At 43.9% G+C, this 26,843-nt stretch overlaps 1 protein-coding gene across 7 annotated transcripts in view; it reads right to left on the bottom strand.

Annotated features, from left to right (window-relative positions):
* Positions 1-26,843, bottom strand: part of MINK1 (misshapen like kinase 1) — a 503,992-nt gene that overhangs the window by 154,040 nt on the left and 323,109 nt on the right. For 3 of the 7 annotated variants that reach the window (XM_069215741.1, XM_069215739.1, XM_069215737.1), the window contains 4 exons: positions 25,250-25,486; positions 22,666-22,845; positions 19,934-20,182; positions 2,339-2,424 (listed from right to left, as the gene is read on the bottom strand). In XM_069215741.1, coding sequence (XP_069071842.1) covers positions 2,339-2,424; positions 19,934-20,182; positions 22,666-22,845; positions 25,250-25,486 — 752 coding nt within the window. The remainder of the gene's footprint in view (positions 1-2,338; positions 2,425-19,933; positions 20,183-22,665; positions 22,846-25,249; positions 25,487-26,843) is intronic. The other 4 variants (XM_069215740.1, XM_069215742.1, XM_069215743.1 and 1 more) reach the window with 2 other exon arrangements.

Below are 26,843 nucleotides of genomic sequence, written 5' to 3'. Positions count from 1 at the left end.
TTCCAGATTCGAAGCTGACGCCAGGGAATTCTAAGATAAGGCAACTGCAGCTAGAAGTCTCTATCAGATTCACAAATTTACACCATTTTATTGACAATGAACACATTTGTAATATTTCATATCAAATTCACAGGCACTATACGCATGTCTGGATAAGGATTCTGTTGCTGAAATAGCAATCTTTGCTGGGGCTTCGTTCTCTGCTAGTAAAATGGACACATCAATATTGTGAAGGGTCCAGTGTTTGTGTCACACAGACTCTTATCTCACAGTTGTTGAAAGAGAGACCTGACATCTACAGGCTGCCCCAGTTGAAACTGCTTCCAAACACTGCGCTTCAATGTATGTTTTTCAGCTAATGTGCAGATGGGTTTTCCGGGGGACAAATGTAGTACATAAAAACTACAAACTGTGAGCATGCACTACTCCATCTGAATGTCTTGTCTGTCCCTATCCTCCACTCTGTAACCCGACACGAGTTGGAACCAACCCTTGACCCTGTAAAGGTGACTAGAACATATTTTACCTACTTCTCACCTTCTAAAGTACGGCAGCCACCCGACCCACGTGTGCTCACACTGTAAGTGGCAGCCTCCAATACAGTCCCTGATGAACATGAAGGTCTGGCAATATTTGGAACATTCTCTCCCACACCACCTATTGTGTTTCTGCAAATTCTGTGAGTGCCTCAGTCTTCTGTGTGCATATGTTCTGTACAGGCTTAATGTTTACATTTAGACACCTGGTTGCAGGATCTGGTCTTCTTTCTTCAACATCAATATGTCCACCCAGGAGAGACCGGTGCTCATCCATCCACATGGCAATAGAGATGCCGCAGCAGACAGCTTCCTGGAATGGATGGCGCAAGAATTGATGGGCAGCTGTTGGCCCTAACTGACACTCGAAAGGTGAGAAGATCACTGAAAACAGCAGAGACCCTGGTGGACTTGCTTGGTGGACTGGGGCAAGAGACTACCTTCAGTGGATGAAGCAGTCCTTTCCACAGACCCTCAGGCTGCCATGGTAACCTGTTGAGTATTCACCCTCCCATAAGATGCTTAACGGTTACCGGTCTTGCAGGCCTCGCTGATTTACTCCCTCTATTCAAGACAGCCTAAGTACCTTCTTCAGGTGATTCAGAACTTGATTGATAAAAAGTTGTAAGGGTCTCGCAGGATGACATTACCATGCCATGGCTGAGGTGTCTTAATTGATCCCTAATTTCTGGAGAATTATCTCTAAACCCCTTTTGTAATGTTAGCTGATTCTTGGGAAAATGCCAGGTTGTACCTTCTGTGTGTAGGACTCAGCTCTATATGAGAAAATATATTCTCCAGTTGTGAAAGGCTTCCACTCACCTCATGTTGAGGGAACTTTTTAAGAATACGCTTTTTGTTTACAGTCTCTTCTTATAGGTTCTAGCAAGTGAGCATTGAGGGGAGGTCCCTCATATATGTGATGGACTGAACATGCCACCACACATGCAGTTTCTTTTTTTCATGAAAGATGTAACATAACTAAAGCTAAAACTGTTGACTTCAGCTCTCTAGCAGAGCACAAGGCGATCCAAGCAAAGACTAGCGCCTTCCCTAAATGGAAGTGCGCCTAATTAGAGACCATCCAATCCCTAATCTCTGAGGCCATCCATGAAAAGCAGGATTCTTTTCACACAAAAAAACATTTACAGTTATTTCTGAAGCAGACAGGGCCATACTGGCCGTAACGGTCACCTTAATTGGCATAACATGAGAATTCTTGCTACAATTGGGCTCAGTTCTGGAACAATGGTGATAGTTTGGAAACCTGTGGACATACACTGTGCCTATTCAAGGCATATTGCTCGCAATCCAAGTCATACTTACAGCCTCAACTTTATAACTTTATGATATACATACTGCACATTTTTGTGGGCCAATTTAAAAGGATTGTCACAATCATTAACATTAAGATGGCATTTCTGCCACATCATGGTAATACATGGGCTTGCAAGGCATGATCTGTAAACGTGTGGCACTGTTGCACTGAAATATGTCATGGAAATGATAGTCTGAGGCATTGGTAACAAACTTGTTTGCTAAAATAAAACACTGGTATTTGAGAATTATGTGGATAAGCTTGGGGAGCTGAGGTTATTTTTCCAAAATTAAAAGCTTGTAATTAACAGCAAAATGTGTTCGTTTTCAGAAACTTATGTTGGGAGCAAATTACTACATGTGCACAGTATACTTACAAGTGACATTTCAAGGATGCTGCCCTCTCTCATGGAAAAGGTAAACACATGCCCTGGTGCAAGGGTAACACTAACAGAAGATGTGGTGGCCCACAGTGGCATAGTTACCTGGCACGAACTGCTTGGATCTGCCGTGTGCCCGAGGCTCCGCTCGTGTTCAGGGCTGTAGCTATAGAAGTTGTCCTTTGAGGGACCTTGGTTAAAAAACATAATATTTTAAAAAAGCAACAGGTTAGAGGGCAGAGCCATCAAAACTGGGAACAAGAATCAGCATGGATTACATGACCATGTGCACACAACATTTCCATTTAAAACTGTTGGCTGCAAAAAAAATGGCACCAACTTGGAAGTAGCAAAATGCGGAGCAGCGGCAATCAGATCGAGTTTGTCAACAGTGGCTGTCCTCATTGACCCTTCAATCAGTAAAAATCAGTCAATGAATATGTGGAGGGTAATTTATATCTATGAATGTCACTGTGAGTTATCTTGGTATTTGGGAGTGAGAGGTGCAACTCTATTTCACCTGACAGCACCATTATTTTGAGACTTCATAACCCCTCAGCATTGTGGCACTTGGAGTGTTCTTCAAACACGGCTTCTACTTTATGAAGACGGCTTATTTCAACAAGATGTCTCCTGACGCCCTTCACTGTGATCCAAGCCTATATTAGATGAGGAGCAGTTACCAGTTGTACAAACCAATGAGATTGTCACGCAAGGACACCACCATGCAACAGTGAGAATGTGATGTTCAGCTCCTCCTCCTCGTGCATATTACAGGTCACTGTGAAAGCCTGGTGTGACTGTTCAAGTGTTGTACAGGCCAACCCTGTGATCATCTACAATATGTGAGCAGTAAGGAGGAATAGGGAAAGGGAAGAGGGGTTCATTGTCTTCCTGGCCCAGCTCCCTCCTCAAGACACACATGCAGAAGGCGAAGCTTCTGGCACTACACTTGTGCAGGTAAACCATGGCAGTGTCCCACAGAGGGGACACCGTCAACATGTCCATGACTACACCCAACATTTCCTCAGCTCATTCAATGTGCCAGCTTTGTATTCAGCTCAACAGGAAGCTTTATTACACTAGAGCAACATCTCACATCAATTTTAAAAAAAACGAAGCACTATCTGATTGTCTGGAAACATATACCCTCATCGCGGGGATCAGTAACCTCAGATTTAACACCAGAAGACCAACAGAAAAAACCCTCTCTCTCGGTTGTAAAACAAAGTCTAAATTCCAATCACTAGGAACATCCATCCATCTCCCCTTTCAAAAAGGAGAAGATGCCCTTGAAAGACTGCATGAAAGAGGAGCATACTCCTGCCAAAGCTGTGATTCCTGGCGCAGTTTGGATTACAGTGCAAGTGGGAGAGCCAGAGCCTTGAGCATCAGACATGTCTGTCCTTGGACGGGCAGATCAAGGATACCGCAGTGATGTGAATTTTCAGGAAATCAATCAAATCTTACTTATTTTACTTTACAGCACTGAGTCCCAATTACCATGGATGTTTTCTGATGTATTCCTCCTCCTTGAAGACAAAGCAACAGCACTGAAGGAGAGATGTTTGAGAACAGACAGACCTAGGACTACTACTAGACATAAAAATAAGTGAGGCCTCTGTTCTTACTCGTATGTTCAGCCTCCTACATTCCCAAACAGTGGGAATATTATACAGGAATAATCAACAACATTGTTAAGGCACCTCTTCTGCACTAAAGTAATGTATCCCAGAAGTGCAGCATACCAGTAGGATGCAGAGGTAGAGCAGGAAGAGATTGTACACAGCCACCTGGACGCATAGGACATTGTTCAGCTCACACCGTAACACTTGGGAGATCATCTACCTGTGGACTGTGCAGATTCATTGCAAAGATCCCCGGACGTCCCCACTGCTGGAGCGGATGGGAGAGGGTAATTCAGCACTTCTTGTTATCCAGATAACTTCTACTGCAGAGGTGTAAGACTTGGTGGTGACATTCAGCTCTTGTCTGAAGTGGAAATCCACAAGTGATCAACTTAAGTGATCGACATGGACATTCTCAGGTTACTGTTCTTGTGCAACACTGAGCAAGTTTTCAAATGCAATGGAAAATGCTATCTTTCAGGTCACATGCTGAACGTAACCCTAGCCATGAGCACAAGAATATGTTTCGTGAATACATCTAGCACAAAGTGAAGGACACAGATGTAATAAGCCATCACAATAATGGTTCATGACTTCATTACGTCAGGAAAAATAAATATGCTGCAACTGATCTTCAGGCTTTCGTTATGGTTAGGCAATTCATTCTATAAACCTAATTAGGTTAGATTAGGATTCTTATATTACCAACTTCTATAACTTAGACTGAGTTAATGAGACTGGGTTGACCTGAAAGATGAACTTAGCCACAGAACTGTGAGCCACCCGCTCTGTGTTCGAACTGCAGAAAACTAAACCAGCTTCTCATCTACTGAGATCTACAGGACTCTTTCCTGGCCACCTGCAGAACTGACATAACCTCAAGAGACTATTTCAACTGACAAGTATGAAAAAGTCAGGGAGCACAGATCTCATGCAAGAGTCTGTCCTGGTTGTTTAACAGCCCTCTCCACGCCACTGGTCCACATTTGAGTACTTTTGAAGCAGGTGGATCAACCAGAGAATGATAAGGGGGGAAGGAAAAGGTAGTGCAGGAGAATTGGTGGACTGGAAACTTCCTGTTCACTTCACGAGTCCCACCAAAAGAAGCCAGCCTTCTTTCCATCTAGGACATGTTCTGTGGGTATCTGCGGTTTGCACGGAGGGATCAAACTGGGTAATCTCTATGTATTCAAGATACATTCAAACACACAAAGGAGTCCCTCATGCATCTAAATCATCATGCGATCCATTCCAACCAGTAGGCTGTATAATTAAATCAATATAATACCTAAGCAAACCAGTACATAATGAGGGTGAACCGATATACCGGTTCACCTTGATCTGGCAGGATGGCTCAGTGAATTAAAAGTTCACTAACAAAAGAGGCGGTGATTGGTCTGCAGGTGAAGAGTTCAACTCCTGGTAAGGCCAACTCACCCTTCCATAGATCGGTAAATGTAGCCCTATTAACTGGATAAAGATAACATCTGTTAAATAGAGTGTCTAGAAGAGGAAGGAGTTTTATTTGAAGCTCTATATTAACAAAGTTATTACTATACTATGCAGTGGAGCCAGCACATTAAGAATGTGTCCACTTTTATTACGGAAGAAGAGATTCAGCATGCAAAATGCTATGTTACACATGTGCACCAGTAAATTACACCCGTACAACAAGCAGGATATTTACACAAGCCAAACACGACGCATGTGAGCTAGGACAAAGCAAGAAAACATGCCTACAAAGTGATGTATGTGTACACACACCAGTATTTAGTCCACCTTCAAAAATACACTAAGCTGTCAAAACAGTGTGTGGCTGATAAAAAAGGTACATTAGGAACATACTCTCACACTCTGACCCATGTTTGCATCAAGCAAACTAATGTGTTTCATATGAGTACTGATGATTTACATAAACATTCACACACATGCAAAACCACAAACCAGTACTTGCCTTTGACCCTGTACAGCACTCCACTGCTTTATGACTACATTTGTGCTAAACAGATAACACATACCTACAAGCAATATTTGGCATTATTGCTAGACACTAAAACTCTTGTGGAAAATGAGGCACAAACAGGCAATATAACAACTGAAATTAAAGAAACAAAAGGAAGCAAAATATGCAAAAGTGGTAAAACAGAATAGGACAGGTATATTTAATGCCCTTGTTTTCAAAAGCTGATTCCCTGTAGCTTGCTCTCTCACATTTTACACTATGCGGTCTCAAAGCGCACCTCAACACAGTCAAAATAAAATGTAAACCTAAATAAACGTACCCACATAAACCTAAATACATGTAACCTCCGCTGAAGACAATCCTATACCAGAAAATGAGTAAAAGCAGGATTGTCAAAGTCTGCAAATTTCATCCCACAGAAAAACACAGAAAATGAACGGAAAAAGAAAGATGGCAAAGCTGCGACAGTCCTCTGAGACATCACAGACCTTACCGCTGATGGGTTTGCTTCAAACAGAGGATGACACAGGAGGCTTGAAATTGTATGTTTGAAATATACCCATATATTTTGGGAAACTCAATCATTAAAGCAATAGTTTACAATAGACCCACCTGCTTTTCTTACCTGGAAGAAACAGTTTTTCACAGCAGGCAAGAGCTGAGACACTGACAGCCAGAGAAAGGAAGAAGGGAAATTGCAAGCAGCCGCTTCCGTGGTGGAAACCACGCAATGTTAAGGCAGGCCATATCGCACAGTGAAAAGGATAATGCAGTGTGGTGGGTTAAAAAAGCAGCAAAGAAGCAACAAATGGCTTTCTAGAGGTGCCACAGAGGAAGCGTTAATATCACTGTTCTAGGAAGGAAGTAATGATGAGGTCCTCACACTGTGAGACAAGACTACTTTTGAGATGCCAGTGGATTGGATTCAATTTAAAGGAGGAGGCTTTCAATCACATTTATTAGGTCATACGTCATCTGGCTATTTTTGAGAATTCCTTGAAGCAGCGAGTACAGGCTCCAAAAGTGACTTGAAAAAAGGCAATGGAGGTTCTGAAACTGCAGAGGATGGTTGTAAGACTTCGGTTAGATGTTAGATTTCACCGTAGTGGATGGTGAAGTCATTTCCAAAGCTTCAGCTCCTTTCCATACCACCAAAGTGAACTAAGATGCTTCATCTGGAGGAAGGCCAAAGGAGGTAGGAAATTGTCCTTCTAGAGAAGTTTCCATACCACTTACTTTTTATACGCCCAAGTAACAGCCAGCACCAGTTTTTTCAAAGGAAAGAGGTTGTTCTGTTTTCTATGGCCATGATCTTTACAGTCATGACAAAAGCACCCGAGTCGGAGCGGAAACGTTCTTCCATACACTCAAAATACCTGGGCAGTGCCAAGGACTTGTCATCTAAACTGGCCTAAACTTTCCTTATTACTGCTTGAATGATGTCAACAGACTTCAAGGGCTTGGAAGACTGTGCAGAAAGCAGCACTAAGGATGTCAATGACTGCACAGGGCAAAGCACCTTATAAGGAACCAACTTTGTTGGAGGGATGAGAGTACAGCAACAGAGTTGGTAGACTTAGGGGAGGACTCCTCTAAATTGTTAAACCCACATGAGCAGGGCCATTTCTTGAGAATGGCCCAGAATGTAACAACAACACCCTGAAAAGATTCAGCATTGCTAGCTGGAAGGCCTCATGACCTGCCCAAGGCTGCAGATGGACTTGGAAACATTCGCTTCATAATTTCTAATGTTGGAATCAACTCTGACGAGAAGAAAAACCTGATGTTGGGGAATGGTATCCATACTTTAAATGGTCTTTTGGGGCGGGACTGTTTGCTAAAAAGGATTTCATCTTCCCATGGCATTTGTGTGTTATTTGTGTGAAGGTCTTTCAGAGGATGGTTTCCTGCGGGGTACTTACCCGAAGAAGACAGAAAATGTTATTTATCTGTAAAGAAAGTTCTTCTGTGTTGGAATCTTTCATAGACTCATATTCCCAGTGAGTCCCACAATAACCTCGCAATAGCAACTAGTCTGTAAGGCCTTAAACCAGTGTCACTTAGTAGCACATTCACAGCTTTGGGGAAATCCAACCCTCAGAGAAGCATCTCGACTCAGATTTCTACCACAAGTGCAAAAAGAGCAAGTGACTGTGGATCTCTGAAATAAATCAATGCTGGAAAAGGAAAATGTGACTTACCCTGGAACCATCACTTCATTGCATGCAGACCTGGAGTTTCACATGCTTTTATACTCCTGTCATGTAGTTTTGGGCATGGATATTTCCAAGTTGTTTTTTTAAAGTTGTTGTCAAAGTCACTATAGTGCATCCAACTTTAGTCGACAATGCAACAGATCAAAGATTCTACCTCAGGTTGTTTTCCGCTCAGCGGATGAGTAGTGTAAGTGGAGTATAGTGTTTAAGACACAGTAATAATTACTGTGCACTGTGAAAAATGAAAGTGTCAAGAGCATCTGTGGCCACCACGGGCTTTCACAAAGTTCCAGCAGTGCACACTACGAACAGATGGTTACAGGGAAGTGACACTTCCTGTTCGCAGCACATCTTTGCTTGAACTATAAAGCAGTCCCCCTCTCCCCCAACCAGTGACTAATAAGCAGATGATGAATATGTTTGATACAGAATTCTTAATACAATCTGGCCATCTAAAGCCTGCTGGTGGGGTTGGATGTCCAAAGAGTAGCGTTAGGGGAACATGTGTGGTGCTGACCATGTAGCAGCTTTCCAAGCATTTGCTAGAAGAATATTTCCCAAGAAAGCCATGCTGCGGCATTTCATACACATGGAACTCCCCTTAGGTGGTACAAAAAGTGTACACTTGGCCTCCGCCTAATGAATTCATATGCATTTAAAATTCATCTGGCAATGCCTGCCTTGGAAACTGCATTTCCTATGCGTGACTAAACAAAACCCACAAATAGTTGTTTTGTCTTACGGAAGGATTTAGTTCTACCAAAGCTGTACATGAGTGCCCTCTTATCGTTTATTAGGTAATGACCTTTCCGCTACAGGGGCTGGGTATAGGAAGATGATGGACAACTCAAAAGTTAGTTGACATAGAATGGGAAAACCACCTTTGGTAGAAATATGGGGTTATTTCTTAAGACTACTCCAATCCTGTGAACCTGGATGAAAGGTTCTTCTACAGTTAAGGCCTGCAACTTACTCAAGCGTCGCAGGGCAGTAATGGACACTAAAAAAGGCCACCTTCCATGACTGGAACTGCATGTCACAGGAGTCTTTGGTGGGATGTCTATTTTGAGGTCTTCCAAGAAGGTATTAACAACAGGAATTGTAAACAATGACAAATGTTATGTATTTTGCAAGTACGCTGCAAGCACAACTAAATATAAACAGATAGAGCTGGATGGTAAGCCATCTGCAAATGTATCAAGTAGCAGTTGTTGCGCTACAAAAATGCTTTAAGGGGGACTTTGTGCTTGCTGAAGCAGCAGTGCACAAACATTTACCACTTGGCAATGTAGCAGTCTTGCATGATGGCTTTACCCACATCATGCAGGATTTGCATACTCTCTTCCGGGAGTTTGAGGTAAACAAACTCTAAGACCTCAGAAGCCAGATCACTAGATTGAGTCATCTTGATGCCTGAGCTTACCCAGATGCCAAGACAAAAGATCCAGCAACTGTGGAAGTTCACTACTCGAATGAACTGACACATCTAGGAACATGGAGTACCATGGTTGTCTGCACCAGGTTGTGACCACCAGATTGTTGGTCACAGTTACTCGATTCATATTCCTGACCACTTAGGAATCACGGGAAGTGGAGGTAAAGAAGAGGCAAATATCCTGGACAAGTTTATACATACTGCATTGTCCCCAGACTGTAGGCGTTAAAATGTATGAAGACATGGAAGCACTGAACGTTAAGTACAAACTGATGGGTAGATAGGAAGGGTCATTAAAACCCAGCATACCTTCAACTTTTCTTCCATTTTTAATCACGCCGTCTGGAGAGTGGAATAAAGCACAGCTCTCCTACCAGGCAGGTATCTTTAAATCACTTCAAAATAAACTCCTCTGACTCCTATCTATGCATCGTTTGGTACTTACAAGTCAGTGCTACAGTGCATAATAGGCTCCCTTTTTTCAATATATAGATAACTAGGAGGACGGGAGTTTCCTCTTAAGTCCCATCCCCTTTTTTTAAATATATTCTCCATAACATCTCCAGTGTCATTCTAGAGGAGCAACCTGAATTTTCATTGGTACCATTGACACTGATCATCAGTGAAGGGTCCCGGTAATGGCGTGTATAATTTAGTCAGATGGTGAAAGTTTCTGATGGCAGCCGAGAGGGTTGCAATAATTTCCTCTTCGCTGGGCTCGAGATAACAATCCTGGAGCTCCCCACTTTAAAGTATGAACAGAATGGCAGAAGAAAACAATCTGAGGTGTAAACATTGTCCTGGTGCATTGCAGCAGAGGGTGAGGGTGAAACAACTTACGAACATCCGCGTTCAACACTTGATGCCAGGAGTACGCCCTACATGTGTATCTAGTGTCACAAATGCTACAAACCTATAGCTGCAGGTAAGTAACTTTTTTACTTCTCTGACACTTGAACTTTTCATAGATCAATGTGCTTTAATTAGAGTAGTAAGTAGAACCATACGTTATCACATCAACATTGTGCTGGGTGAGAAAATGATAGAAAGGCTTGCCTTAGAGGATGAAGAACTGATTAGTTCATCATTGAATCTATGTCTGCGACTGTTTCCAAGTCGCAGTGCTGAGTGCAGGTGTGTGGATTTCTCCATGTAGCTGCACAGACGATGTCCGGAAGCGCAACGCCTGCCGGCTTCTTGTAGAATGTGCAGTGACAGCTCTTGTGAGTGGTTGACCAGCTTTTGTGTGGCAGCTTTTGGGTGACTTTTGTTCGCCGCTCATGCCCATCTTGTGTGAATTTTGTGAACTCCTCTGGCTGAAATAAGGGCTAGAATTAGCACTATTGTTTATAAGAGGATTTTAAGGCTAGCTCTATGAATCTGAATAGGGCCTAGGTTATCAGGGATAAGATTGCATTGTGCTCCCATTCTCTTGTCAGAGTTTTCTTAGAAGAGAAAGCTCTGAAAAGACCTTCAATCAGTTCTTCAACGGTCCTGTGTGACCAAAAGAAGGACGATCCAAAGATTGAAGAATACTAGATAAAGCTGCCTACTGATGTGTGTCTTCGCCAGGATGGCAAAGTCTAATGGATAAATTAAGATCTGCTGGGAGCTGCATGGAGAAAGATGATCATCTTTGAATGAACACCAAATGCAGAATGTAGCTGTGTATCTTGTGTTAGTGGACAGAACCCTTAGCTGCAGAGGCACGGAGACCAATCACTGAACTCAGAAGCCAGGCTTCAAAGATCCCAGACATAGGGCCTGTCCACAGCACTTGGAAAGAAGGTTCATTTGTGACCCTTGTGGAATAGAGGGCAATCCTAGTAAATGAAGAAGGGCCATGAACAAACATTGTCTGGGCCTCTTTGGACTGATTAATGACATCCAGCATGGTTCTCATTTTAGTTTTGCTATCAGTCTGGGAATCCGTGTGTGTGGTGGAAAAACGTATGCTACATATGTAATTGATAGTACAATCGAAAACTCATTCCTCCTCCGCACTTCCTATTACTTGTGGATATTGGTGTGCATAGAATTGCTGTTTTTGTCTGCCTGTGTTCTAGCCTTGGTTTTCTCCATGCACTGCAGAACAAATTAGTTACCGTTAGTAAGGCTTTTTCTGGTAGAGGTGCACAGATTGTTCACCTGAGAATAATCCAGAGGCAACAGACTGGATGCAGAAAATCTTGAGCAGTACACCTCTGTGTGCTGGTGGGTGATGTTGTTCGGCTCTGTGCTACTGTCGAAGTGATATTGCGGTGCCTATGTAAGCACCACCCTAGCTCACTGACTTCAGTTTCTTTCATGACTAGTTCAGCTCCAAGAATGCAGAGCTATGTAAAAAACAATGTTACTTTTGTGACCAGTGTGCAGTGTCTAAAGAGTTCTTTAAGGCAAACAGCCCAGTTCGCAGACCAGAGAAAATGGAAGGGTTTGTGAGGAATCTGCTGTTAGAAAAGGTTTTTAGCAGAAAAAGCATTACTGAAGGTAAGCAACTTGTTCTTCTGATTGAAACTTCTAACTGCAGCTCCTCACCTTAGAATAGGTACCCAAGAAATACCTCCCTGGAGGTGGGTCTGCAATTGGCTTAGACCCAAAAGTTCTGGAGGACCAACCAGGCAAAATGCCCACCATACCAGACCTGCCTGTCCAAACTGTAGTGTTTCATGAACATATGGAGGAACGTCCCAATAGCAGATGTCCAGCACTTGTATGAATCGAGCTAACGCCGTAGTGGTGGTTTTTGCCCTGGTGTAATGAGCCCACAAGCCCTCAGGGGGTTGCCTCTTCACCAGTGTCTAACAGACTTTTTTGCAGCTTGCTTCCAACTGAAGTTGGATGCTTTCTGCACAGCCTTGTCTTTCTTTGTCCGAGCGAAGCCAATGAAGAGATTATTGTCCATCTGATGACCTGTAGTGCTATCAATATAGTCTGACAGAGTTCGTTTAGAGTCAAATTGATGTAGTCTTTCCTACTCTTTGGACGGATGAGGTGGAGCGAAGAACGCAGGCAGAGTAATGCTCTGGCCAATGTGAAAAGGAGTGACTACATTCGTTAGGAAAAAGACATGCGTCCGAAGGACCAGCTAGTTAGAGAAGAAGTTGGTGTTTGGAGGCTGCACTGACAGGCCCCAAAGCTTACTGACTCTACTGGTCAATGTAATGGACACGAGGAACACTGCTTTCAGAGTCAAGAGCCACCAAGGGCAGCTATGCAGGGGCTTAAAGGGAGAACACATGAGAAAAGTAATGACCAAATTAAGGTCCCATTAGGGCATTACAAAAGGAGCAAACTAGAAGTGCTCCTGGCACACCGTGAAACGCAGGTAATGGGCCCCTGGGCTTACAGGACAGGGATGTGGAATTACACGTCCTGCGGGTCCAGCACTAGCATCCAGTCTCCAGAATCTAGGGCAGACAGACACTTAGCCAAAATGAGCATCCTGAATTTCTCTTTATTCAGAAAGGCGTTGGGAGAGTGCAGATCTAGTATCGGACAAAGGCCTCTGTCCTACTTCAGCACCTGAAAGTAGAGAGAATAGCAACCATACCCTACTTCTGGTGTAAGCACCTCCTTGATGGCTCCTTTGGCCATAAGAGCTTGCACTTCCTGACAATGTAAGGCAAGAAGGTCCTCTGTCAGCCAATTTTGGGAACACTAGAGGGGCTGAGGTGTTTCCAAAAATGGTAGGGCATACACCTTTTGCACAATCTGAAGTACCCCCATTTTGGATATAATCACCAACCATTGAGGCAGGTGGTGCCCGACTGCCGCTAACTGGATGGTGTGCAGGATGGAGGGTGTAGTAAAAGGGCTTAAAGGTTGCAGCCGCTGGATGGGCAGGGCCTGGGTACCACACTGGGACTGGCTCTCGCATCCTTTCTGGACCTATGCGTCCTTCCCCTCAAAAGGACTGGGCAGGCTGCTGTATCTGGTACAGCTCATACTGTGGGTGCCCAAAGCTTCCTCTTCCACATCTGCAATAGGTGCCAAAGGGCTGCTGTTGCGCCCAGAACAAGAGGGAAAGGCCAAGGGATCTGTCAGTGACACTGCTTTTAGGGAGGCGCTTGAGCGTCCAATCAGCCTTCTCAACCAAACAGGTAGGAGCTATGGAAAGGCATGTCAATCAGTGAGGAGTGTACATCTCCTGAGAACCCAGGGGCCCGTGACCAGGCGTAGAAGCCATGGTCCTACCCCGGGAGTCTGTGGTGTCCAGTCCACACCTGGTGGTGGCCTTAATTGCAGCCCTGCGGTCCACCAAAGTGAGGACAGTGCAACCTTCCTCTGGCAGCATGGGAAGGAGCTCAGCAACCGAATCCCACAATGCGTGGGAATGTCGGCCCAAGAGGAATGCAGTGTTCACCAAACGCAGAGCAAGGCTGGTGGAAGAAAAGATGTGCTTACTAAAGGTGTCCAGCCTGTTGGATTGCCTATCTGGTGGTGATGTAGGAAACACTATCATGTAGATCTTCACTGGTGAGGTATGCACCTCGAGGCTCCCAGGGGGAGGGTGCTCAGAGAGGAAGGCTGGGTCTCCCAGGACAGGATTGTGCAGTAGAGTAATAATTCGGTAAACAGGATCACCTGTTTTGTCCAGGCGCCCAGGAGGACGTCGGTGAGGGCTTCATTAAATATGAGAATGTGTTCAGATGAGCCCATCCCAGTTTGAAGAACCTATGTCAAGACATTGGCCTTAACCTTGACGACTGGCAGCTGGAGATCGAGAACCTCCGTGTGCATTATGGTGCCAAAGATGTGCCTTCTGCCGAAACCCAGCCCGGAGGGGAAATTATGGCAGAGTCTAGGGAGGTATCCAGGCCACTGGCATCACCCAACCCCTAATACCATCACCTCATACCAGCTGTCTTCACCAGGGTCCTCTAGGGGAAAATACACCTAAATTCACATCTCCTCCATTAGAAGGGTAGGGCTTGTCATGGGGTGGAAAGTCCAGGGGATGGTAAGAGATGGATGGTGCCAGCATCTACATCATGCAGCGACGGGACAGGACTGGGTCTTCATCGGGGATGATAATTGGCTCGCTGTCAAGCTGTGCAGAGGATGGCACCAGTAATGACAAAGCTGGGCTGGATGGAGGCACCCATCTGTCATCGGCCCGGATCCAGCAGGATTGCTGGCATTGAAAGCAAACCTGCTGACGGTAATCCAGTAAGGGCATCTCTTGGCTCCTTGATTCTTAAGGCGCTCCAGAGAGGGTTGAAGGCCAAAAGATGGCATACATGGCATCATAAAATTGTGTAAGCTTGGTGGGCGTCACTTCAGCACTGGGAAACTCAGAATAGCATGGAGCGAGTCCTGACGCTGGCTCCAAAGGTGGAGTTCAGTAGCGGGACTTGGAAGCATGTTGTTGAGAAGGTGAAGCTGAAGAGTCCGTCAGCTTCTTCTTCTTGTGCTTTTTGGACATACCCAACTTTAGTGAGGAGTTCTTAGAGAAGGAAGACAACTGGCCATGAGAACGGCTCTGTAATCGGCCCCAAGATCTCCAACGAGAACGGGACCAGGAGGGGCATGAAGCTTTTTTTTGTTGTGCTTCCAGGAGCTTCATAGCCCGCTCGCGATGCAGCCTTTGGAGTCGTGTCCCGACCCCAGGCACCAGACTCAAACCAAGGCGGAATCCGACCCAGACATCTCTCTGTGCCAGTGCCTGCAAGGCTTCAACCCTGAAGATTTTGCAGTGGACATGATGCCCTAGCACACTGGGAGCAAAGCTAAAAAAATGTCGGCAAAGTCGAAAACAAGCTGGTAAAAAAATGATAGAGGTAGTTATCCAGATCAACGCTACTGGCGTGGAAAGAAAGCAACTGAGGTCAGCGCGCCGGAGTGGTGCCTATATAAGCACCGTAACGTCACTTCTGATGCAGATGATGTTGAGAAGAGCAGAAAGACATCACCTACCAGTGAGCAGATGTACGGCTCACAATTTTCTGGATCCAGTCTGACTCTGTGGAAGTATTCTACAGTGAGGAATCTGAGGTTAGATGTCTCTATCAGAACACACTCCTTCTCAGGTTGTCATTGAGCTCCCATTAGTGGCAGTCTTTTGTGGTGCAGCTAAGCAGGTTTACTGGTCATATTGAGATCTGGTGATATACAGTCCAATGCCAAAGAGTCTGAGCCTTCGCCTACAGCACCTGTGATCTTGTACCTCACTACTTGTTAATGTAAAGGTCTATATCAACACTGATGAATGACGAATTGGGGCAGAAAATATTTGAGACCTTTTCAGATAGGTTCACAGTTCCAAGACACTGATGTAAAGGCCTCTCTCTCGGCTGAGCCTCAGAGCGCTAGCTGTCCACTCCTGGAAGTGTGCTTCCCATCCCTGCTTTGATACATCCATTGTCCTTACAAAATGGTCCATACAAAATTGTCTGGAGGTTGAAGGAATGAAAGAACTACTCCTGTGACTTTTGGTTGTTTTGTTTGTCTAATTTGTTAAAAGGCTTTTTAGATTTTCTTAAGAAAGGTAAGATTTCACACCTCCACGCTGCTCAGAACCACACCTAAGAATTGGATGTTCCTCAGTGATTGAGGGTTGCTTCTTCTGTGTTTAGAGTAAGACTCAATGTGCAGAATTGTTGTAGACAAGCTATTTTTGATTTCTTTGTGGCTTCTACAGAAACATTCCTGAATAACTGTTACGCTATGAAAATACCTGATGAAGTGCTGAAGAAGCACTGCTACTTGTGCTATACATGTCAATATTCTCAGAGCTCAGGAATTTTTGACATTTGGAGTTGATGAAGATGCGTCGGAGGATGCTCAAATTATTTGGACGTTCTTACTATACAAATAAGTGTAGTAATGCCATCAGTAGGCGAGCCCCCCAGTGGAGGCAGAATTAGCTTTGTCGCCAGAACTAAGCTATTATCCTGTTTACTTGTGTAAAGTTTTGAAATATAGTGAACAGAAGAACCCCCGCCCCCAAAGCTGTCTGAATATTGATCATCATTTGATGCATCCGCCAGGAGTTGGATTGTTGGGGGTTGTCCTCGCATAAACAGTTGCTAAGGGAGTGGTGTTGCTTGTGAGGATGGCACCACCTATGCTGGGGCATGGCCTGTGCCATCTCTGGTGGAAGTGGGATATTATAGGAGTATTCATGGGATGGGAAGTGGTTTGGCCAGATAGCAAGCATAATGATCTGCCATCATGTGTATGAACGTTTTAAGATTGACTGGTACTTGCAAACCACTGGTGGTTCATAGATGTAACAATCTTCCTCCTAAGGATTGTAGTGAGGGCTGGTATAGGCACAATTTCCTTCCCGTTTGTCTTCCCACAATCCTAGATAATTTGGATGGCGCTGTTGTGGTTTGAGTCAGGATTATACGGAAGCAAATAAATTATTTTTCAGGATCCTGGCATGTCACTTTGAGTTGTCTTTGACTGTAACCAGTGCCAAAAGGATCATCTGGGTTGGACTCTTCTTCTGCCATTTAGCAGGAGCCTGAGCTAGTAGTTTGCTTGGAAAAGGGTGTTCTGGCAATATTGCTGAGGGAAGTCCTGCTTTAAAAAGGGGCTTTCATCAATGGAACGGTCATTGATGGTCATCAGCAGGATCGTCTTCAACAGTTTTTTTTTTTTCCTGACGGGACGCTGGTAGGAAACTGTTGTTTGCCGCCAAAGTTGTCATCAATGATTGACCATCAACGGATGCCAACAATGGCACTGTGGACTTAGGTTCTTAGAAGGAGAGAACATAACCCATCGTAGGGTTGACAACTTGGGAGCTTTTGATGACTTTACTGTTTCTGGCTGAGGGGACGTCAGTGGTGGCTTAATCGATAAGTAAGATTTGGTGGTCAACTTTCTATTCATTGGTTGGTGCTCGGTGAAGGAAAAGCAGGCCTACATAATGTTTTAAGTGGTTCTCACAAATCTTTGCTTCTGGCACATAAGAGGTGGAAGCTCATTGATTTGCAGACGATGCCTTTTTTTGGTGGTTTAGAAGTCTATAAACTTTGTTAACTTTCTTCTACTGCACAGAGGAGCAGTTTGTACAGACCCAACCCAGATTAGGGGATGTCTATAACACCTGAATTCTGAAAGCACATTAGCAGTCCTCTCTTCATGATCACCGAGGGTTTAAGCAGAAACTTTTCTGTTTATCTTATATGCTTTTGGTTTGAGTTCTGGATAAAGGCAGTAGGTTCATCAGCGTAAACCCTCATCTTGCCAGAAGTCATAAGGGCTTTGAGAGGCATCTCTTTTGAGATCCCATGTTAAAAAGTATATATGTATGTATGTATGTATGTATGTATAATATACTCTTCCACTACCCGTACTTTTTTTTTATATGAAGATTTTAGGGTAAACAAATGCCTTATCTTTCAGAAGATTGAGCAAAAACCTGGGACTCTCTTTCCACACAACATAAGAGAAATCTAAAGTGAGATTAAGGTAGGAATTTAGGGCACTCTCACCTACCAGGCTGGACTTTGGGTCTGTTCTAATGAGGTCACTGTGGCACTAAAGTGCCACTACAGTCAGGTGAATTATGTTTTATATTGCCATTTCAAGTTCACTGTGGGACCCCACCTCGATGTCAGGTAATGAGTCAAGAATGTGAATCTACGAACGATCCAAAGCTGCAGAAGACAAACACTTGGGTATATCTCAGCGGGCTTACAAAAATAGCTTGGACTCCCATTCCCATATGTTTTTTGATATACTAGTGAACAGGAATGGCAGGCCAAGGGGTCATGTTCAGTTCTAAGAGACTAAACTCAGATTTCATATGGATCCATCAAGGTCATTTTTTGTGCAGCTACGACAGGTTTTAAACCCTGTATTACCAGGCGAAGCCCTCAAACCTAGTCACTAAAGAAAAGCAGAAGAGTTCTGCTGGAAAAGCAGTGCAGACTTGTTTCAGGGTAGTGTGGAAAAAACCCGAAAGTGAAACCTTTGTGCCAACTGGAGCTTTATATGCTTCGATCTTGTCACATCAAGAGTGGGTGAAAGAGCATCTGAGGCTGCACAGCACTACCTCTGAATGCCTTAGAGTGATCACTGGGGATAAAGTTTCAGTATCGACAGTGCTCCACAAAAAGACCTGAAGCACTTTTTAAAACTCCTTAAGCACCTATATTGGGATGGAATAATTCCTACTGTGAATCACTGAAAAGGTGCTCAAGGGAAATCTCTGGAAGCCTTGCATGGACATGATTGAAAAACATAGAAGCTAGATCCTCAAAATACCAAACTCTCAGGATCCACTGTGGCACATGAAGGGAACTGAAGGATGCTGTGCTTTTCTTTTACCACACAGTAAAACAAAGCCACAATTTTCTGCTTGGGCCATCAGAGATCTAAGTTCAAAGGCTTCATTTCTTTGGAATCAGACACCACAACAGAGTCAGAAACCCCATCAGGTTGTTGAATGAGACACAGTGACTGACCTGACCTCAGGAAGGTAAGCCAGGATCAACGCTGGGGGTGGGGCGATACAAGAAGCTCCCACCTGTGCTACGTCAGCTGCTAACTGGAATGGGGACTAGGGTTGAACTTGAAACCAGGATCGTTGCAAGCATGACAGGAGGTAACGTTGATCAATGAACCCTCCTCGTACAGGATGGAGAGAGGGTTGCAGAGGTGGAGGTGGCAGTGTCAGATTCTAGTATGTAGATTCTCCCTGGATGGCCAACACCATGCACATAGAAGGCAATGCTTCACCCCCCCCCCCCCAATAGAAATTACCTCCACTGTAGGCAAGATGTAGATTGTACTGGCTGCATGAAGCTCTGTTGACAACTCTAACTTATAAATTAATTTTTAGGATACAGTGTGCTTAATGGAATTTGTAGAAGAAAATATGTGGGTATCAAAGAAGTTTTAATATAGATTGTGCTCACTTAAAACCAAGGCAACAACTCTTGGTATTTAGGAAGGAGCACAGTAGAAGAACCCAAAACAATAAGCTATGCATATCTAGGAAACAGAGACAAAAATGAAAAAGAAATGGGAGGAAAATTATGTTATGGAAAAACATACACATTCTCGATATTCTGCCAGCAGACACGAGACAGGTGGAGGCAGGTGAATACCGCCATCACAACAGCTCAAGTCAGTCTGGCTGACATTGCTGCTGTGTAGGGTCTTTCGGCTCACTAATGGCACTGGGACTGAGGTCAGAATATTCCAAGGTCTGATTACAATTCAGGTGGAATTGAAATTTATAAGAAATGAAGAGGGAACGGCAACAATATCAAATAGTTAAAAAGTAAAGACTAAAGTGCAAAAGTGCACCAAAAATGCCTCCTGTTTGCGACTCGTGAATGAAGGAGATCAACACCCTGATTGTGATGGACCTAACTTCGAAGAAGGCTGCTTGAGAATGCAGGCAATGCAAGCTGGTTCTATATGTTTGAGAAGCCACACAACCACCACATCAGATTCCCAGCCCACTACCAGTACCACCCTCTATGAGGTTACCTTCGGTGGGACCTCTGCCTCCATCCTGACCCAGGGTCCTCTCTCCTCTCTGTTCCCAGTACGGGTGGGTGGTGCCGGGTTTTCAGTGTTGGGCTCTGAATTCTGCTGGATCGATTCCCCTCGTGGTAATGGGACAGATTCATTCACTGAGAATAAAATCCCGTTCTTAGCTGGTTGATCCTGCATTGACTGCGACCTTGGCACGGGCACAGCATATGGTTTTAACGGGACACGATGGGCTACATGGCTCTGTGAAAATGTGTATGCAATATTGGATGAATTTTCAGAATTAATAATACAGCACATATTTATAATCATCTTTCCCCCAACTTTAAATCCAATTTCTTTTAGTCCCCATATTTTACGAAAATTTGGTCTGCTTTAACAAAAACCATGTAGCGGGAAGCCATGACTGGATTCAAGGATCATACTTTCCATTATTTGTGCGGTTGTGTTAGGCTACACCAGTTCAGACACAACAGTGGGTGTTTCACAACATCACAAAGAATGGTACTGTTGACCGTTCAGGAAGAAAGGAAAACAAAAGAAAATATTTGTATGATTTGTTCAACAAATGTAAGGTAGGGAACTGTGACGGGTGAAATATTTTCATGGATCGGAGCTACTAGAATTGATAACTATGGTCAGTAATGTTATCAAGTGCGAAGAAAACACACAGAACAAGAATCCACATCTAGCCATACTTCTCTTTCATGGATAAACCTTCAAAAGTCCCAGCTGAACTGGAGCTATCAATGAAAGTGGACGTAGCTGCCCACAGACATCAAAACACAAGCATTGCTCTCAGCCAATCCTGGTCTACAAACAGAGATTTCAAAAGGGGTGCACTACCGACAAGTCCCATGATTCAAAATGCTGTTGACTAAAAGGCTAGGACTGACAGAAGGTGACAACAGTGGCCAAACTTTGCAACTATATTTTGGGGCATGAGGGTCTTGATTACTCAGCTTTAATGCTCACAAATCGTGTGGCAGAAAACACAGTGGAAAATAGCTGACACCCAAATGCATACACCACGAGAACACAAACTGATTGAAGATGAGTCGCTGAAATCAAAGAGCAACAACTCACACCGAAATCTGAAGGCTGCACCACGGCTAGACTTCTATTATGGGGATAAGACAGTGTTTTTTGTACACCTTTAAGCAGATTCTAGTCGTAACACAACTACTGCTTCTATGTACAGATAACCATGTAGAGGCTCAACAGGCCAGCAGGAGAGATGTGCCATTAAAAAGAGGAAGATGGTTACAAAATGAAGTCTTTGATTGTAATGATGGTCTAGACTACTTTTAAACACGTCTTTCAAAATCACAGGAGCACCTAACTAGTGATTATCAAAACAACCTGTTCTATGTGCTGCTCTACACTTAGATCTGCATGTATGTTTAGAGAATTAATAAGAGTAATCTTTATGGGGTCTGCTCAATAACAGACTGCATTAGACCATTCTGAACATGCTATAAGTAGAACAATTATTATTCAGGTGCTCATGGGTTTGATGACAAAGGTGCCCCTGCTGATACACTGAGCTGGTCAGCCTCAGATCCACTTGGTAGGTGAAAAATCAGAATACTTTTTTTATCAGAATATAGTGTTCAGCGTCTACGCTATGAGTGTAGTGGAGACAGGGAGGCTATTACTGGTGAACGGGGGTCTCATAAACCCCCCACTACCAGCACTAACGCCAACATTGATCATAAGATCAATAACAGTCCAAAGTTCATGAAGACATCTTCAAGACGGTCTTACTGAAAGACAACACTATGAAGCTTGAAGGTTATTCCTAAGAATAAAGACTCACACCTATGCTCAAAAAGACGTTGGAAGCAAAGAAACAAGAATGAAAACCATGCATAAGGACAAAACAAAAAGATGACAACCCTTGTCTAAGGCACAAAAACAGTTCTACTTGAGTTAAACACTACAGAATGGGACTCACCCAGACAACCCTTCCAGTACAAACCACTTTAATAGTCAAAAGCCACCAAGAGCACAGCACCTGCCACTCCAGCAAGGTCAGAATCAGTCCAAGAACAGCCAACGTCTGCGACACAGTAATGGCCCCTCAAAACCACAGCTCAACAAGCCACAACATTTACCTCATCACCGTTAGAGTCTAGTTTACAGCTGTGGACTGTGGAAATACTTACAATGGGTGGATATCACAAGACAAGTTCTGCTTACAGCAGATAAGAGTCTCTGCACTAATATCAGTGCACAATTCCGGGCCAATACTTAAAAAGGGATTGGAGTCTCAAGCTCAGCACATGTATACGTTCAAGCCTGCTAAAAAATATAAACAAGTAAAGACATACAGTTCAGAGTTCTGTTCTAACTATAACTAAATAAATATTCTGTGTGCTTTCATCCACTGTGATCATTACCTTGGAGACACTGCTTTGCACTATTGAGATAGGTATCTTTCAGGTCTTTGAAACATCTACACATGGTGAAGAAAACAATGAGAAATTAATATGAAAGAGAAGCAAAGCAGCAAGGTAACAGGGAGATTACATGCAACGAGTAGGTACAGGAAATTCGTGGGAGAAGGCACAGACACAGGCAGACAAAGGGAAGAACCGTGCGGTCATTCGCAGTGCTGAGGATCACCAAGCTGTGGACCTGGCTCACACTTTCCTTAAAGAGAAGGCAGCTCTGGATGGAGCAAGAGAGTCCGGGGAGCCACCAGGCACATTAAGCCTGCTTACCTTGTGCTGCCCCTCCTGAGGTTCCACAGGGCGCTGCATAGGGGGCGTCTGGGAGTCCGGTACTGAATTGATAGAGATCGACTCCATGCGGGACTGCAACGAAGGGTCGGACTTGTTGGAAGCCACCTTGTTTTTGGCAAGGGGCGAGTTTTGCTTATTCATCCTCGAACGTTCTTCTACCTATAGCAGTAACAATTAGGCCATTACATATGCAAAACATTCTTCACCTGCGCTCCTCAAGTCATTTTATCTTGGAGAATTTTCTGTTTCTGTTCTGTAAACAAGACCCAGCTATAACCAGCTGGATACACGACCACCGGACCAAAAAATAGATCTGCGAAAGGTAGGGCAGCATAGAGAAGTTACTGACCTGTAACCCCTGCTCCACTTTACGAGCATCATCTCCACATTTCAACGTGCCCCTGTTTACTAAAGAAGAAAAAGATTCATCAAGTGTCAATTGTTCTCCTGTATGGGGCAGAGGATAGGGACATCACAAGCAGCTGTTAAAGAGCCGAAGGAGATGAGATGCCAGTAGAGTTAACACATTTATAATGGGCGACAGGATCCTTCATCTTGTTGTCAGTACTATGCACACGCAAGTCTGGAAAAATCTCATCCTGAAGATCTTTTGTCACCTTGGATACTGAGGAGGAACTGATGGGGAAAAGTCTTTACCTACATTTTCATTGTGCCACTCTCAGTTTCTTAAGTCGCAAACCAGATACCTTTGGTACAGGGAAAATATCAGACTGTTCCACAAGAGCTGAGACCCCAGGTTAACTAAAGCAGTGAGAAAGTACTTTGTGGATATGACCAGTTCAATGTCTTCAAACTGACAGATGCTAATCATGGCCTGATGGATGAGACCCTCGCTCCTGCTTTGCACTAATGTGGTATGTCTGACTTCAGAAGGGCCAGATGAACTAACAATTGGAACTTTATAATGTCGCTATCCCACCATCACCCTTTGAGACTGTGCAGCCAAGGTATCATGACACAAGAGCAGGAGCATGCTGTTAATGCTCCCACCATCATGTGTTGAATCTGTGCAGCTAAGGAGTTATGACACAAGGAAAGATGCGTGGTGCTGATGCTCACAGCATCATGTGTTGAGGTTGTGCAGCCGTGGACTCATGACACAAGGGCAGAAGCATCCTGCTGACGCAAGAGAATGTCTGATATGAATGACAGTAAGCTGCTCAACATGAACGCTGTGCCTTTTTTTCCCCCAACAGCTCATGGTCATGCTAGACTCCAAAACAAATGTGTGCACACATGAAATCTAAGCAAGGGCTTCTTTAAAGGAATGGCTCCAGTGGTCTGTATAAGTGGCGTCGCTTCACCTCAGTAGGAAGCAAATCTTCCAAAACTATTACTGTGATGAAGAAATATGCAGCTCACGGAAAAGTACCAACTTATGGCCCAGGGTGAATGTGCAGCACTTGGTCATTCCCTTGCTGGGTAGCTTCCTTTCAGAGGTTTTAATTCAGTTTCCTGATCAAAGGCTCTGAAAGAGTTAACTGATCTACATCTATTAATTTAGGCAAATATAACTGCAAAGGTGAATACTGGAGTGAATGATTATGTGAATAAGCAGAAATATCCCTTTCTCAAGCCCTTAGGAATCGGAATCACAAACTGGACTCATTTCTAAACCTATAAAAAAGCTTGAGTTTTACGGGTAGGACTTTGGATACTAGGAGAACTCTCTGGTGGACAGTTGTCTTCTTCTTTTATTACAGATCATCCTGGACTGATGGGCTGCTGAAGCATTGGCAGACTTGGGAAGCTTGAAATGTTATTACCAAAGCATCACCTAACAATCTCATGCAGCGCTCGGCCTGTCTTCACTTGGCAGTGATAGTACAATGCATGGCTACTCATGAAGGGAGGGGAGGAATTTGAAAGCCCTCATTCCAAGTTTTATTTGTTTGCATCACAATAAAATTCATTTAGGTATTCTTAATTTTAAACCCGATGAAAAGGCTATTCCAGTTTCCCTCATTCCTACGCATTGAACAAGCAGCTCTGGCCTAAAGACTCCTGCAGCTCTTTTGCAGAGCAATGGCTGAAAAATGAACAGAAAAATCTTTTCCAAACAAATATAAAGACAATCATCTGGATCAATAACAGGGAGGTTAAACAAGAAAACTTTCTCAAACAGATTCATAGATGTTTAAGCTAAACACATGCAAGGTACACACTGCTTGCAGTGTTGACGTCAATTGTCATTTTCTTATGTTGGGCCACTATATAAGCACCCTCTTTAGGTCAGTTTTGTGAGATTATAGTTGCAGCGGTATCACCTTCTCCATATACCTGGAACATGACGACATAAAAAAAAATGTACACACCAGCCAGGAATATTAAAAAACTGCAGCCCGAGAGACAAAAGAAAGAATTTGATCTTTCAACACTTCCAACTTCTTCCAATCTAATTTTTCTGATGCAATTTTGCGAAATACGTTTATTTTATGGTTCACCCAGGCTGTTGCCAGCAGCATAAATAAGTATACAGCATTCCCCCAAGATTTAAAAAATACCTTAGTCCACACACATCACCTAGCCGCACACGCCATACCTCTCTGGCCCAAGCCGGTTTGTCTGTGGGATTAATATTCCGGTTATAGTGATAAAGCGGTTTCTTGTCAGGCTGTTGCTGTTGTTTTTGTAGTTGTTGCTGCTGCTGCTGCTGCTGCTGTTGTTGCTGCTGCTGTTGCTGCTGCTGAAGAGACTTCAGGTACGCGTGTTCCTGCTGCAGCTGCCTCTGCAGCCGCTCAGACTGTCGCTGCTCCTCCAGCTGCTTCCGCTTGTACTCCTGCAGGCAACGAAACAGGAGCCAGTAAATGGGATGAGCTATGCAGTGGCCAAATTATTTCACCTTCTTTACAGGACTGGGTTGTGAAAGGATTTAGACATGAGCTTCAGAAACTCAGAGTCTAAATCTCGAGCACAAGGAATGAAACATGCAAACACGTCTGCACGCGTCCGCACTCACCCACACACAGTATCCATCTAAGCATTACTTGATTTTCATGATGAATGAAGGAAACATAAATTGAGGTTTGCTCTTTCTCATTACAGATGGTAATGTTGACTTTAAAGTCAGGACAGAACTTAGATCGCCCGCCTGGTCACTATTGAAAATGCTGAAGACTCTGGCTTTCGGCACAGCTTTGACGTCGGCATCGTATGTGGAGGACCAAGAAAACTTACCAGGACAGGGGCAGAGGGGGAGAAGTTGAACAAGCAGCACCCAAAAGAGCTCCTGTCCTCCCCAGAGGGAGAGAGAAACTCTTCTTATCGACAAGGTCCATGTGCCAGATGCTAGACTATGAACAAAAATGTTATGTGTGGAATGCTTGAACTACTCTCGGCCACTGATGATTACTCAGGGATACCTCCCAGTTCATCGTTCCTTTTGCCCACTATGCCACCTCAGATTAAACTCAACCATGTGCAATCAGTCTTGGCCCTGCTCCAATGGGAACAGTCCAGTCTGAACTGCTAAGCTAGGTCCTTGCTGACCCGGAACACAAGCAACCCAGGACCGGTTCCCCGTGTCCGTCATCCAGGAGCACTTCATACAAAAATGTATACCTTCAAATTTCATCTTCCCCTTTTTTAACAAAGGCAACATCTTATTTAAAATGAAATAATATGCCTATGCAAAGCCTAAAATGTCTAACACCATTTATTTACTTTACAAAATGAAAATACATTTGAGATATATAGATAGAACAGTATGCCCACAGAAGCCTGGAAGGAGAAAAAAGACAAAATGAATGAGAAATATACAAACAAGTTCTGAGGAGACCTTGCCTACTTGGGTATCTGTTCTAGATTCTGCGTCAAGACAATTACTTCTAGTAGTGGTGTCACAAAACCTCCTGGTGGCTGCTATACATATCTTCATAGTGGGAAAATTTCTTAACAAGGCCAGTGTAGTTGCTTTACCTCTGGCAGGGTGAGACCTGCAGAGAGCATTTTGGCAGCTTTTCATTAGCATAAAAGAATGAAGGAACCATCCATCTAGACAGTCACTGTGTAGAGCAGTATTTCCCAAACTGGTTTGCGAGCCAATTTGTGGTCGGTCGTGATAGTCAAAGAAATAAATAAAGATGCCTTGAAACTCTGTATCTAACTTTAAACAGTTGCAGCTCTTCGAAGACAGA

Source organism: Pleurodeles waltl, chromosome 12 (assembly GCF_031143425.1).
Source record: "Pleurodeles waltl isolate 20211129_DDA chromosome 12, aPleWal1.hap1.20221129, whole genome shotgun sequence".
Lineage (NCBI taxonomy): Eukaryota > Metazoa > Chordata > Amphibia > Caudata > Salamandridae > Pleurodeles > Pleurodeles waltl.
This window is presented reverse-complemented; position numbering and strand designations above follow the sequence as displayed.